The 13,806-nt window shown below is 41.2% G+C and overlaps 1 protein-coding gene across 3 annotated transcripts in view; it reads left to right on the plus strand.

Annotated features, from left to right (window-relative positions):
* FTSHI1 (FtsH extracellular protease family) overlaps positions 1–13,806 on the plus strand; it is an 81,168-nt gene that overhangs the window by 57,612 nt on the left and 9,750 nt on the right. The window contains exons 7-16 of one of the 3 annotated variants that reach the window (XR_015689525.1): positions 784–879; positions 1,198–1,326; positions 1,447–1,499; positions 1,687–1,879; positions 2,023–2,137; positions 2,890–3,164; positions 3,712–3,795; positions 3,880–3,992; positions 4,270–4,452; positions 4,541–4,681. Coding sequence is in view for 2 of the 3 variants with exons in the window: in XM_087671848.1 (XP_087527974.1) it covers positions 784–879; positions 1,198–1,326; positions 1,447–1,499; positions 1,687–1,879; positions 2,023–2,137; positions 2,890–3,164; positions 3,712–3,795; positions 3,880–3,992; positions 4,270–4,372 (1,161 nt within the window). In the remaining variant the exon portion in view is untranslated. Of the gene's footprint in view, positions 1–783; positions 880–1,197; positions 1,327–1,446; positions 1,500–1,686; positions 1,880–2,022; positions 2,138–2,889; positions 3,165–3,711; positions 3,796–3,879; positions 3,993–4,269; positions 4,682–13,806 lie in introns of those variants that run through there. The other 2 variants (XM_087671848.1, XM_087671847.1) reach the window with 2 other exon arrangements.

Here is a 13,806-nt window from a genome sequence, read left to right on the forward strand (position 1 = left end):
TGTCCATCGGTATTTTCTGCTTGCCCACTTTAGTTCTTCAAAGCTCTATTTGAGTTACTATTTTGGGCACATTGATAATCCTCATATGGCGTTCCATGTTTGATCTATTTATGGGACCTCATTGCGTTCTCATCATCACATAAGTAGTTATTGTTCCTTCACTTGTGTTGATTGAGAGTGAGAGAGTGTTGTTTCATGTTTTCTTTCACACGTTGTGAAATGTTTTGGGGCACTCTGAAAGATAATTTAAGGTGAGGCACAGCATATTTGATGTTCCTGTTACATGTGTGTTTGACATTTGAAATGTTTTTTGATGCCTTAAGTGCCTATGGATTCCATGGGAGTACCAAAGGTAACTCAGCCTTTCATGATAAACACGTTGACATTCAGTTTGATGGTACAATCGTGGCTATTTCCTGAATCCTACTGGTTGACATAATTTGGGTCTGCAATTTCCAGCATAGTGTAGGAAATAGGAAATAGAAAACATAGACAATCAATCTCTAAACAGGAGTGGTGCTTATTTTTGACATTCTTGAATTTTGGCAAAAACTGCATTCTCTCTACCATTTTTTACCATTTTTGAATCAATCTCTAGACAGGAGTGGTGCTTATTTTTGACATTCAAAACTGCATTCTCTCTACCATTTTTGCCAAGGATGTGACTTTGATGATGATAGCGACACAATAACAATTTAGCAGTTAATGTTCTGTGTTGATGTTTAGTTCTCTTTGTATTGTGATGAACATTGAATATGTATAAATAGATGTGTTTTATGTCAGTTGGTGAATTACTTGAAGAATCCTGAACGCTTCAATCAAATGGGTACCAGACCTCCTCATGGTGTTCTTTTGGAGGGACCTCCTGGATGTGGGAAGGTACAGTCCTTGGAGTAGATTATCAACAATGCTGCTACTTTTGTTAAAATTTATTATTGGCAATATCTGTACATTAGCTTTACATAGTCAATATCTGGTATTTCTTGCTATACTATACTACTTGTCTGATTCTTAAATATGGGAATATGTGGAGAAATTCAAGATGCAATATTCTCAAAAGCATTTGAATACTCAGAAATACAACCTGAACACGTGTAAACTTTTCAGTGCTTAAAGGTTCTAACTTCATCTTTAGCTTACATATATGTATCTTCTTTTCTTTGTCTATTTCCTAATATTGGTATTTTGTGTACATAGACTCTGTTGGCAAAGGCTATAGCAGGAGAGGCTGGAGTTCCGTTTTACCAAATGGCAGGGTCTGAGTTTGTGGAGGTGCTTGTTGGGGTTGGAGCTGCTCGTGTACGGGATCTCTTCAAACGAGCAAAGGTATGCCCATCCAATTCTGAAGAAATTGTATTTTTGGGTTGGCTTGTCAGATGCAATAACTTAGAGAGAATGTTAAAGCAATTGTATTTTGATTGCTGCCAAATGGCCATGTATATGCAGGTGAATCGACCATCTGTGGTGTTCATTGATGAGATTGATGCGCTAGGTGCAATGTGAGGAAGAAATCTGTCTTTTCTTGTTTTCTTTGTTTCAGTACACTGTCGGTCTGAAGTAGAATACTGAAGGGTAGGTTTGATAGACCAAGGGTTGCATGATCAGTCTTCAGGTTTTCTGTGAAGTTCAGGTTTACATATGTTCAACTGTGCTCAGCAGCCACATTGAGCTCTGTGCATTTTACAGGCGACAGGCTGGAGATGGCGATGACATAGGCGATTACAATGCAGGATCTCAGGAAAGGGAGACTACTTTGAACCAACTCCTCATTGAGCTGGATGGTTTTGACACAGGAAAGGGAGTAATCTTTCTTGGTGCCACTAATCGCATGGATATGTTGGATCCTGCCTTGCTGCGTCCTGGAAGATTTGATCGAAAGGTGGATGAGCTCATACTCTTACAAGGATCTTATTTTGATTATCTTTTTCCATCTGCAAAATTCAAGAGGCATCTAGTCTGCAGCCAGTTTTTCTCATCTCTGGTGCCCTTGTTTTACCTTTTGCAAGTTACATTTGATTGCAGATAACAGTGAAGCCGCCTCGTGCAAAGGGCCGCCTAGAAATTCTCAAAGTCCACTCAAAGAAGGTCAACCTGTCTCCTGAAGTTGATTTGTGGGCCGTCGCCAAAAATTTGCCAGGTTCTAAAAAGCCCCAATTGTATTGTTTGCAAAGAAGCTGTTTACAATTGCTATTTGCAGTACAAGGGGACAATGCCGAGGTTGCTGAGATTTTCTACACACCTAAATAACAATCATGAACACTATAAGCAGTCATGACTACACAAGGATCCCCCCAAATCTGATAACAAGGGTCATCCAAGATGCTTTCTAGTATTGATACAGTGCCCACTTTTCGTTATCAGTGACTTGTTTTAGAATTTTGATGGTGTTTCACAGCTGCTCAGTATTTGCAATAATACATTTCAATTGTACTACTCGTGATAACTTGTGCCAAGAGTGTATAGAGGGGAGCAAAACAAATCACTATTTTTCTGTTCTTTATCTTGTTTATGAGTCCTCATCGATATATGGTCAATACTAGCAGAACAAGACATCCCATTTATCTAGTATCATATGCTTGCATTAAAATAGAAGATAAGCACATGCTATTCTATGTTTTCTAATCCGTATGTACTGCATTCATCTGGGTTTCTGCATTCAACTGTTTATGAAAATGAAACGACTTGTCTCAATTTCAAGTGTGGCGATTGTTGAGCCATTTTAACACTTTGAGCTAATGAAAAATGCTTGTTCATAACTTAAATATTGCAATTCATGATTTCCTGCTTAGAAGAAACAAAGAAGATTGAAAGTAGCTGTTTTCTTTTTCATGGCATCTGTGAAATGCTTTTGATCTTGTTGATGAACCAACATGGCTTCTTTGTGAACAGGTTGGTCAGGAGCAGAGCTAGCTCAGTTGATGCAGGAGGGTGCTATGATGGCTGTGAGAAATGGCCACAATGCAGTTCTTCAGAAAGATTTGGATGAGGCAGTGGATCGGATAACTGTTGGACCTGTACGTCTGGGAGTTGGCCGTGGGCTTCCTGTCCATCGGCGGATGGCAACGCTTGAAATTGGATTAGCATTGACCACTCATCTCTTGTGCCGTCTAGAAGGCGCTAAGCTAGAATATTGCGAGCGAATATCAATTGTTCCTCGTGGCAAGGTTTTAAAATTTCCTTTGTGAAGTTTTGAATGCTTTGTTTTAAGCCAAAAATGTCCTATTAATGCTGAAAATTTGATAGAGTCAACCATCCTCAGTCCCAAGCCTACATGTTTTCCTGTCACCTGCCCTTTGCATTGTTTCTAGGATCCGGTGTCATGTTACATGTGTATGCTTGGGCTGGTGTAAACAGATATATTTTTTGTTATTCCTCTGGCCTTTTGTTGTACAAATATTGCAGAGAGACTGCATAGTACTCTTGAGCACTTTCCATATGATATGAGCTACCATGTAGCCTTCATATGGTATGCGAACTGACACTGGATTATTTCTGAGCCAAAGTGTGTGTGAGTTGTAATTAGACCTTTAATTGCAATCTTGAATAAGCAGACTCTTTGTCTTTTGGTGTACGGATATTATAGATTAACTACATGGTACTCTTGAGCACCTTTCATACTGTAAGTTACTGTAAGTAAAGCTACACTGACTTTTTCCTGGGCCAAAATGTATGTGAGCTGTAGTAAGATTTTTACTTGCCTTGAATCTGCAGACTCTTTCACGTACAATTTTTGAGCGGCTTGAGGATGAAGCATATTTCTTTGAGAGGCGGCCACAGCTTTTGCACAGAATGCAGGTTTGTTTTGCAGGGTTATACTGTCTGCCTGACATATAAACAGAGACTGAAGTATTGTGACTTGTATTTCTCTTTATGAATTAGGTGTTTTTAGGAGGTAGGGCAGCTGAGGACGTAATTTATGGCAGAGATACATCCAACTGGTCCGTGGCTTATCTGCGTGATGCCTCTTGGTTGGCTCGAAAAATAATTACAATGTATGTGATCTTTCTCTTGTGGGTGATTGTGTGTGCATGCTTTTGTTTTCATTCGGAATTGCCCAGTAATGAGAATACTCGTGAAAAGACTTTCAGTGACTGCATGCTGGATCTTCTGCTCAGATATTTGGTAAATTCTTTTGGTAACTTGGCAGAATTTCATTGAGACTTTAAGTCTATGGTTGTTTAATGGGTTAGATTTGTGTGCTGTGGATGGTCTGTGCATTCATTAGTGCTTGGTTGTTCCATTCTCAGCTATTTCAAATGCTTGTTGCAGCAAGGGAGGAAGGGCAGCATGGAGAGAGAGAGAGAGAGAGAGAGAGAGAGAGAGAGAGAGAGTCCTGGTGGAAATTGACACTAATGGAGGGATGGATAAATAAGAGGCCATTCAAATGCAAGGTATTCATTTGGAGAGCATTGGTGGGGGGCCAACCCCTTGTGTGAGCTCTTCACTGTAGAGGTATTTCTAATGGGATTTGTTTCTTGTATACCACTGTGGTTGAGCCTTTTCATTACAGATTCATCTCGTCCTTTTGCTTTTCTCTCAGACATTTGGCTTGTGGTGGTAGGGCAAGGATGCCTCCTCTTGCCTGGGTCTTTGCTAAAGCTAATTACCATGGTCTGCCACAACCTCATATGAAGATCTTGTTTCACTTCTTCAGATTTTGGGGTTGCTGGCATATTTGGGTCACTCACAATGCATTCATTTTTTATGCTGCCTCGGGCATTCAACATCATGTTGCGAAGCTCAAGGGACTTCTCTAGTGGCCGCTCGACCTTCTACAACATGTTGATATCTTGGTTAGAGATGGTTTAGTTCCTTGGCATACAACAATCTCCTTTGTTTCTTTGCCATGACTTTATATCTTTTATGTACGATGTGTTGAGATAAAATATGCATTACTTGCTAATTAGCCTCTTAAACAGCCCAAAATACACTAAAAATGCTATTTTAGAGTAAAACCCTAAAATGGGTAGCAGTTTGAGAGAGTTCAGTGGAAACCCTAAAACGGGGAGCGGTTCGAGAGAGTTGAGTGGAAACCCTAATTTTTGGGGTGCCCTTCCACATCTATAAATAGACAAGCTGCCCCCATTCAGCAATCATCCTTGTTTGCAGGTTACACCAGTCCACACACACTTTGTTGCTGTTGGCGCCCAGTTTCCAAATTGCAGCCCGCCTCCTGCTGTCCAGTCATCATCGACTATAGTTACATTATCTTCAGCCTGTCCGTTGCTGTATGTGACAGCTCTCAGCTGTTGGCGACTGCTCCAGACTATCCGAGATTGCTGTTCAGCCTGATGTCCATCATCTCCAGGGTCAGCTGGTCTACATTTTCAGCATTGCAGGCCCTGACACTCTCAGACACTGTTTGAGCCTGCTGTTTATAGCAGATTGTGCATAGTTTCCAGTCTCCGATTGGTGGTACACTGCTGCGTTTACCAGTTTCCAGCCTCCAGATTGCTGCGTTTTGGTGACCAGCCGGCTGCCATTCACTATTCAGCACTCCTACACTCCGACTGGTGGTCACAGACTTGGGATCCGTCTTCGGTGGATGTCACACTCCAACATTGCTTTGCCCTTGAGCACACTGTATACTCTTACATTCATTTACATCGTTCATTCATTTTAGGGTTGTGTTCTCTCTCTTCCTTCTTTTGTTTGTGTTTGAGTTTTGAGTTTTGCGTTTAGGATTTGAGTTTTTGAGTTTTGCGTTTAGGGTTTGAGTTTTGTGTTTAGACTCAAGAGGAAGAGGGATAGGGATAGGAGAGGGAGAGAAGCAGAAGAGGAGAGGGAGAGGATGTTGGTGAAGTTAGTAACTGGAAGAGTGAGCAACAAATCGAGGGGTGAGCAAGTAAGCGAGAATGACACAGAGAGAGTGTGTGAAAAGTACGATTTGATTTTGGGTGTACCAACAATGTGTTGGTACATAAAGAATAAAATGTATTTATACTTAGGGCACGCAATGGTGCATTCACATATACAACTAAATAATGCACGTGTACTATACACGGAGGTGAAAAAGGGCCTTGCCTTTATCCCAACAACCTCCCACTTAAAGGTCCAAGGTGAACCTCTAACCAACTTCCACTAGTCATATGCAATGCTCATACTAAGTTTTGCTTAGACTTTTAGTGAGAATATTTGCAGGGTTGTCCTGTGTTTTGATCTTGGTTTATGTGATTAGACCATCTTCCAGAATTTGCTTGATAAAGTGATATCACATATCAATATACTTTGTGTGTAAATGATAGATGGTATTCTTAGCCAGATACATAGCACTCTGACTATCACATCTCAACACTGCTGTACTTATAAACATGCCTAGATCCTCTGCAAGTCTGCTTAACCATATAGCTTCCTTAGAAGCTTCAGTAGCTGATATGTATTCAGCTTCAATAGGACTCAGTGGTACGATGTTCTGCAACCTGGAGCACCAAGAAACGGCCCCACCAACAACTGTAAAGACATACCCGCTAGTGGACCTACGAGTGTCTAAGTCACCTACTGTGCCTGCGTCACAATAACCTTGCAAACTAAGTGCACCCTGCCCATAGCAAATACACTTTCTTTGTGTACCCTTTAGGTAAGAATACACTTGACAGCTTCCCGATGTGGTTTGCTAGGATTTGATATAAACTTGACATAAACCTATTAACAACTCCCATGCATAAGCAATATCTGGATGAGTAGCAACCATAGCATACATAAGAGAGCCACAAGTAGATGCACAAGGGACTCCCTTCATAGCATTTGCTTCCACATCATCTTTTGAGCTATTGGCTTTACTAAGCTTAAGATATGGAGGTAAGGGCACCCCAAAAGGCTTAGCTTCAGCCATGTTAAATTTGTCCAGTACCTTTTCAATGTACTTTTCTTGAGATAAAAGCAGCAATTTTTGCATTCTATCCCTGTGAATCCTCATGCCCAAAATATGCTTTGTATTTCCCAAATCTTTCATGGAGAAGGCTAATTTCAGCTGATCTTTGAGAGCATCCAAGCTAGTTTTTCTTTTCCTAGCTAGCAACATATCATCCACATACAAAACAAATATGATGGGGCTGCCATCTGTATCCTTTTTCATGTACAAACAATGATCTACATGGCTGCGTGTAAACCCATGAGAGAGCATAAAAGTGTCAAACTTTTTGTACCACTGCCATGGTGCTTGCTTCAGCCCATACAAGCTGCGTTTTAGTTTACACACCCTCTGCTCTTTTCCAGGAACTATAAAGCCCTTGGGCTGTTTCATATAGATTTCCTCATCAATGCCACCATGCAAAAAAGCTGTTTTTACATCCATTTGGTACAGCTCTAAGTTCAATACAACAATGAGAGCAAAAAGCACACGTAGAGTGGTCATCTTCACAACATGTGAGAAGACCTCTTGGAAGTCAATCCCTTCCTTTTGTGCATACCCTTCCGCAACCGGTCTTGCCTTGTACTTGGGTTTCCCATCAACTGTCTTTACTTTGTAAACCTATTTGTTTGGAAGAGGCTTTCTTCCTTTGGGCAACGACACAAGATCCCAAGCATCATTAGCATATAGACATTTAATCTCTTCCTACATAGCTAGCTCTCACTTGCTACTGAATTTGCATGACTTGGCCTCTTTATATGTAAGAGACTCGCCCTCATCTGTAAGCATCACATAATGCAAGGAGGGGCCATACCTATGTGGTTGCCTTCTTATGTGTGTAGACCTGTGTATCCAATGATCTACATTTTCAGGAATTGGGTCTACATCTGGAGATATGTTATTTTCAACATTTATTGGCTGCTGTAAGCCATTTTCAGCATGCTGTTCATGCTGTACAGCATCTTCATTTCCATTACCAACATCTACATTTTCATAATCAACAAGTCTATCTTGCTGTCCATGACCTCCTTGTGCTTCCATTTGTTGTCCATCATCATCTGGCTCAAAATTAACCGGCTGATCATCAGTTTCAGCTTGTGATACAGCATCATGAGGCTCATCATTTGAAGTAATAGGTGGTTGCAAATTTTGAAATTTGACATTTTTCATATCTTCATTAGAGGCTAAAGTACATTTCAGCATTAAACACAACATTATGGCGATGAATAATTTTCTTGGACTGAGGTAACCACACTTTGTAGCCAAATTCACCCTCATCACCATAGCCCATGAAAATGCCTTTGGTGGATTTTGGGTCAAGTTTGTTTCTCAGCTCATCTCTAACATGCACAAAAGCATCACAACCAAATATGCGTAAATGGTCATATGAGGCCGATTTGCCAGACCAAACCTCCTCAGGGATGCCATTATTTAAGGACCTGTTTAGAGAGCGGTTGTAAATGTGAACCGCAGTTTTAAGTGCCTCTCCCCAAAATTCATGAGGAAGATAGCAATGGACAGCATGCACCGCACTCTTTCACATAAAGTCCTATTATATCTTTCAGCCATCCCATTTGAAGAAGGGATGTAAGGAGCTATAAGTTCCCTCTTAATTCCATGCAAGTCACAAAAGGACTTAAACTCAGTAGATGTGAACTCACCCCCATTATCAGTTCTCAAGCATTTCATCTTTCTACCTGTTTGAGTGGTCACAAATACATGAAAAGTTTTAAAAACAACAAACACTTCACTTTTCTTTTACAACAGATATACCCAAATCTTCCTAGAACAATTATCAATAAAAGAAACAAAATATGCAACACCACCCAACAATTTCAAGGGCATACTACATACATCAGAATGCACTAAGTCCAAGACATTGGACTTACGAGAGACACCAAAGTAAAAGGAAATTTTCATTTGTTTTCCAAATTGATACTCATTACAAAAGTCAAGTTTAGAGCCTTTTCCATCAACCCTCTTCAAAGAGGTAAAGACATCAAGTTCTTTTTGGCTCATATGGCCTAATCTCTTATGCCATAACTCCAAATGACAACGAATTTCAGCAACTGCAAGAAACTTGCCATTCAAAGCTCTACAGTGCAAACAATACAAGGTGCCCTTTTTGGTTCCTTTTGCAATCAGTATGGAACCCTTTTTCAATTTCCACAAACCACCACCAAACAGTGTAGTGTAACCATGCAAGTCAAGCTAACCAACAGATAGTAAACTCTTCTTGATGTCAGGTACATATTTGACATCTTTCAACATATCTGACCAATAGATAGTAAACTCTTCTTGATGTTAGGCACATATCTGACATCTTTCAACACAAGCTCTTGCCCATTATCTAAAGACAAGTGTATAGTGTCTATCAAAAGATGACGTACCAGTGAGACAGTAGGGTTTGTGGGGAGGAACACGGAGTGAACTCCACAAACATGGAGAAGAGAAGAGAAGAGAGAAGAAACTCTGATGAATGGAACGATGAAGATTTGAGTCATGGAATGATGAAGATTTGAATCATGGAGTGAATGTGATACAAGGGAAAAAGAGTGCCGTAACACAAGGAAGATGATGAGGACAGCCACGAACCATGAACCGCAATGTCCTCCTGAAGGAGTGTGAGGGTAAGGGAAAGGCTGGAGAGAAGAGGTGACGGACTGAATGAATCAGTTGTAAAGAATGAGTGAGAGAGTGGCCTATATATAGGCACAGTCAGTCTAGGATGGTGCCCCTTTTTGGAGCTGCAAACCCTAAATGCAAAACACAAAAACGCAAACTGCGGGTGAAGGGTTTCTCAACAGTGCCAATCCTATTAATGCTACAAGCATGGTTATTTCCAAGGTATACTTTTTTATAATTGCGTGCATTGAACGTAGTAAAACACTCCAAGCAAGGAGTTACATGGAAAGAGGCACCAGAGTCTACAATCCAAGTTTGAGTGACACCATCATCAACTGACAAAAGTGTATCAATCATATCAGTCTTGGTAATTTGCATATCGTGCATGTGACATACAAGGGTATCAAATCAACTACACAAAATACATCAGCCTCTATATCCAAAAGCTCCTCTATGACTACATTGGAGGCCACATTGGCCTTTTCCTTGCCTTTGGTTGCCTCAGATACATCTGTCTTATCCTCTTTCTTCTTTTTGTCTCCTGCATTCTTCTTTCTCTTTTGTTCCTTCTTGTAGTATCTGCAATCAGGCTTCTTGTGGCCCTTCCGACCACACTAATAGCAAGTAATGTTACTCTTTTCCTTTCCTTTGCTCTTGCTTATGTTTCTCTGTTTTTTCAGCCCTACCTCTTACATTATAAGTTGAGTCGTTGTCTTCTCGACTAGACATACTTCTTTCTTCATTCAAGATTGAACCCCTCACACCATCATATGAGAGATTGGGGTTACTGCTTGTTGAGAGAAACCATCAAGGTCTCCCAAGAATCAGGTAGTGTCATGATAAAAAAGGTCGACTCAACTTATCATCAAAATCCAAATTTGCATCCTTGAGCTGATTTATTATGCCAGCAAATGCACTCAAGTGCTCAATTGTAGGCTTGGACTCATCCAGTCGCATATTGGAACTGGCCTGCTCACTGGGAAGGGCGGTAGTGTACAACCAAAATATATAAATGCTTTCACCCAATTTAACAGTTGCCCGCTTTACTTGAACTTAAAGACACAGAATCAAGAAGACATACAGGGAGCTAGAATGCTCCTGTTGTGACATAGACACCCTGTTGGCCCCTAAGTTAGGCGCCCCTTGTGGTATTTCTTTATTTAAAAAAAAAGAGAAAGTACAATGGGCTGTCTTTCCCTATTCTAGGTGAAATTTGGCAGCATAACAGTACAATTACTGACCCAAAACAAGTTGACTAGGAGGGGAAACTCGCCCAAGTTTGAAACTTATGGTTGGAGTGCAGATTTGACCATTTCAGTCTGCTGTAATTACTGGTTCAGACCTGTTCTGAGACCTGTTTACAACACATACTGTTCCCTGCACTGTTCTGCCCACTGTAATTACTGGTTCAGACCTGTTCTGAGACCTATTTTCAGCTCATACTGTCCCCCGCACTGTCTTGCATCATTTGGGCCAAGTGCCCCTTGATTCTGACATCAATTGGGCTCTGAAATACCCTCTGAACAGTCCAGAATCAGTTCTGGTTTAGTGCCGTTTCAGGCACTTGCTTGGTGAGGTTACCACCCTCACTTGTCCCTGCTGGGAACTGCAAACAACTGCTCTTGTTCCTGAAGAAAAGAGGCTCTTGCCTCATGCAAAAACAGCATATTCCACACAGTTGTACCTGAATCAAAAGAAAGGCCCTTGATTCTGCAGCATAACCATACTGTCAAGGAGAGAAAAAGAGAGAGTAGGAAGCAAGCTCAGCCCTCTGTGCATCATAGACAAGGTAGACCAGCTCTCAAGAGCTCTCCATCTGCAGCAATCCATCTCCCTTTCACAAAATTGAGCCCCCCATGCATTGAAACTCGTTTTTGTGCTGCCCTCTCTCTCTCTTTTGGGAATTTATGCCCAAATTGTGACACATGGCATACATGTAACAATTTTCCTGTTTAAACCTTTCGGTCTAAAATTCTCCATCCTCGGTTCAAAATTTGACCTCGGCACAGACGAGAGGATTAATCCTCGTACAAAAACGAAGATAATGACGCGAACAGATTCTGGGGTCCAAAAATAGTAACTCCCTAAATTTTAGGAGTTGCTTTCATTGCATCTCCACTAGTCTTCTGACCATCTTTGCAGACTATGGCTACATCCAAATCTGTAATGTAGCTCAACTGAAAGTGAATTTCCACTGATGACCCCACATGGACTAATCTCTTGAAGATTTGTCCATCTTCACTTTGAACTAGTCTCTTCCAGGCTAGTTCTTCAACACACTTGTCCATATACACTTTCACAAGTCTCTTCTAGGCTTGTCAATCTACAATGCCATCAATCTCTTCCAGACTTATACTGGACCTTAACTGTCCAATCTTGACTCACTAGACATTCCTGTCCGTTTCACAAACTGGCCATGCAACTCAGGCGTTTAGATTTCAAGAGGGATCCTTCCAAAAAGAAAAACCAAATAAAATATGTAATAAAGAAATCAACAAAAAGGTAATAGTTGTCACAGTCTTGTGACACATATTCACTACCTTGTGCATTAAATGCACCTAATTAACAGGTGTGGTTATCTCATAAGTAGTTTTCAGCTTCTCCCATATTGCATAACCTGTATCTACCCTTAATGTCTGTCAAAATGTCATCAATGACACCCATCTTTATGTAAGCCATAACATTTTTGTTAACTCTAGCGCAATCTGCATGAGACATTTGTGCGGGTTTATCTTCCTGCAAAGCATCCTCACAATCCTTTAAGAACAATATGTCATGCATACAGTCTTTCCAAAGGTCAAAGCCATGACCAGCAAACCGTTTGATTTCCATCAAACTCTTAATGTCTAAAGTGAAATAAGTTGCAGCCATTTTTATCATGAACACGAGTAAATGCACTGAACTGTAGAAGCACAAGCTGAACCATCAAATGCACTGCTGTTCTTCCCCGAAAAGTAATCATTCTCTGTTGTTTCTACATAAACCAGTTACCACACGGGCAAATGCTGCAGAAATTTACCAAATTCTCCACAAATTCCCAAAATCCAAGTCCAACAAGACATAAATGTCAGCCAATTTGACCCAATTGAGCAAAATTTCATCAAAATATGAAAAGCCCCAATTTTTCGAGGTCCAATGTCAGGAAAATTTACTCGAAAGAGTGAAATTTTGAAAAATTTGGCAAAATCCCCAATTTGATTGAGGTCAACACACACAATGTCTGCAATTTCTGACACAAATGTCACTGCCAGGCATAGACGGAATAAAATCTGGAAAAAGCTCCAAATTTTCGGGCTCCAATTTGCACAAATTTGAAGACTGTGCTTCCAATGCGCGAATCCCTGTTAAGGCAAGGGAAAATTTAGAAATTAAAAAAAAATTTGATTAAAAAAAACGGAGGAGCGGCGGAGGGAGGGAGATCCATTGACCCGCCAAGGCATCACGTGGCCTGCTTACCGGCGACCCATCACTCCCTACCCGCTGGCGTTGCTTGTTGGTGATGGCCGTTACATCGCTGTGGCGTCGCTTGGTCGTTTCACCTATTGCACGCCCGCTGCTGCCCGTCACCACACAACCCAGTCGCCTGCATGCCACACGCTCAACATCTGCCTTAGATCTTGGTCTTCACCTGCTGCTCAGTCACAAGCACCTGCCAACTGGTTGCGTGCTGGACGCCCTGTTCCTCGACCTATCTGCAAGCTGCCTTTGCTGTCAACTGCCCTCTGGTCTTGGGAAGCATATAGAACTTGATGCTCTGATACCAGTTTTTGGCGAAGTTAGCAGCTGGAAGAGTGAGCAGTAGATCGAGGAGTGAGTAGGTAAGTGAGAGTAACAAAGAGAGAGTGTGAAAGTACGATTTGATTTTAGGTGTACCAATAATGTGTTGCTACACAAAGAATAAAATGTATTTATACTTGGGGCACGTAAGGGTATATATATTTTTTCAAATAAAGTATGGCTAATTATATTACTTCAAAAAAACCTTGAAATACAAAGAAGTGCTCCTGCTCAACAAACTAGCTAGAGTTGATATATAGAGTCACAGAAATATCAAATATACAGGCCTCTCAGGGCGATCTAGGGGGGATGGGGGCAAGAAGCCGTGGAGGGGGGGTGTATTGCCATTTGGGGCTGCTTGCCTACATCACGAAAAACAAGTCCTAATAGCCCCAATTGGCATCAAGTGAAGATGGGGCTCCTAACAAGCTCGAGACTTGCCTTGCACCTGATCCCATCAGCCGCGAAGGGAGTGGATGATGGAGATCTAGAGCTCTGCCAAAGTCGCCTGTACGGAAAGTCTCTCTACTCCAAAAACCTCCTAACACCGCGCC

This window comes from Lygodium microphyllum, chromosome 29 (genome assembly GCF_053477565.2).
Source record: "Lygodium microphyllum isolate KBCC chromosome 29, Lygodium_microphyllum_v1.1.10, whole genome shotgun sequence".
NCBI classification, from domain to species: domain Eukaryota; kingdom Viridiplantae; phylum Streptophyta; class Polypodiopsida; order Schizaeales; family Lygodiaceae; genus Lygodium; species Lygodium microphyllum.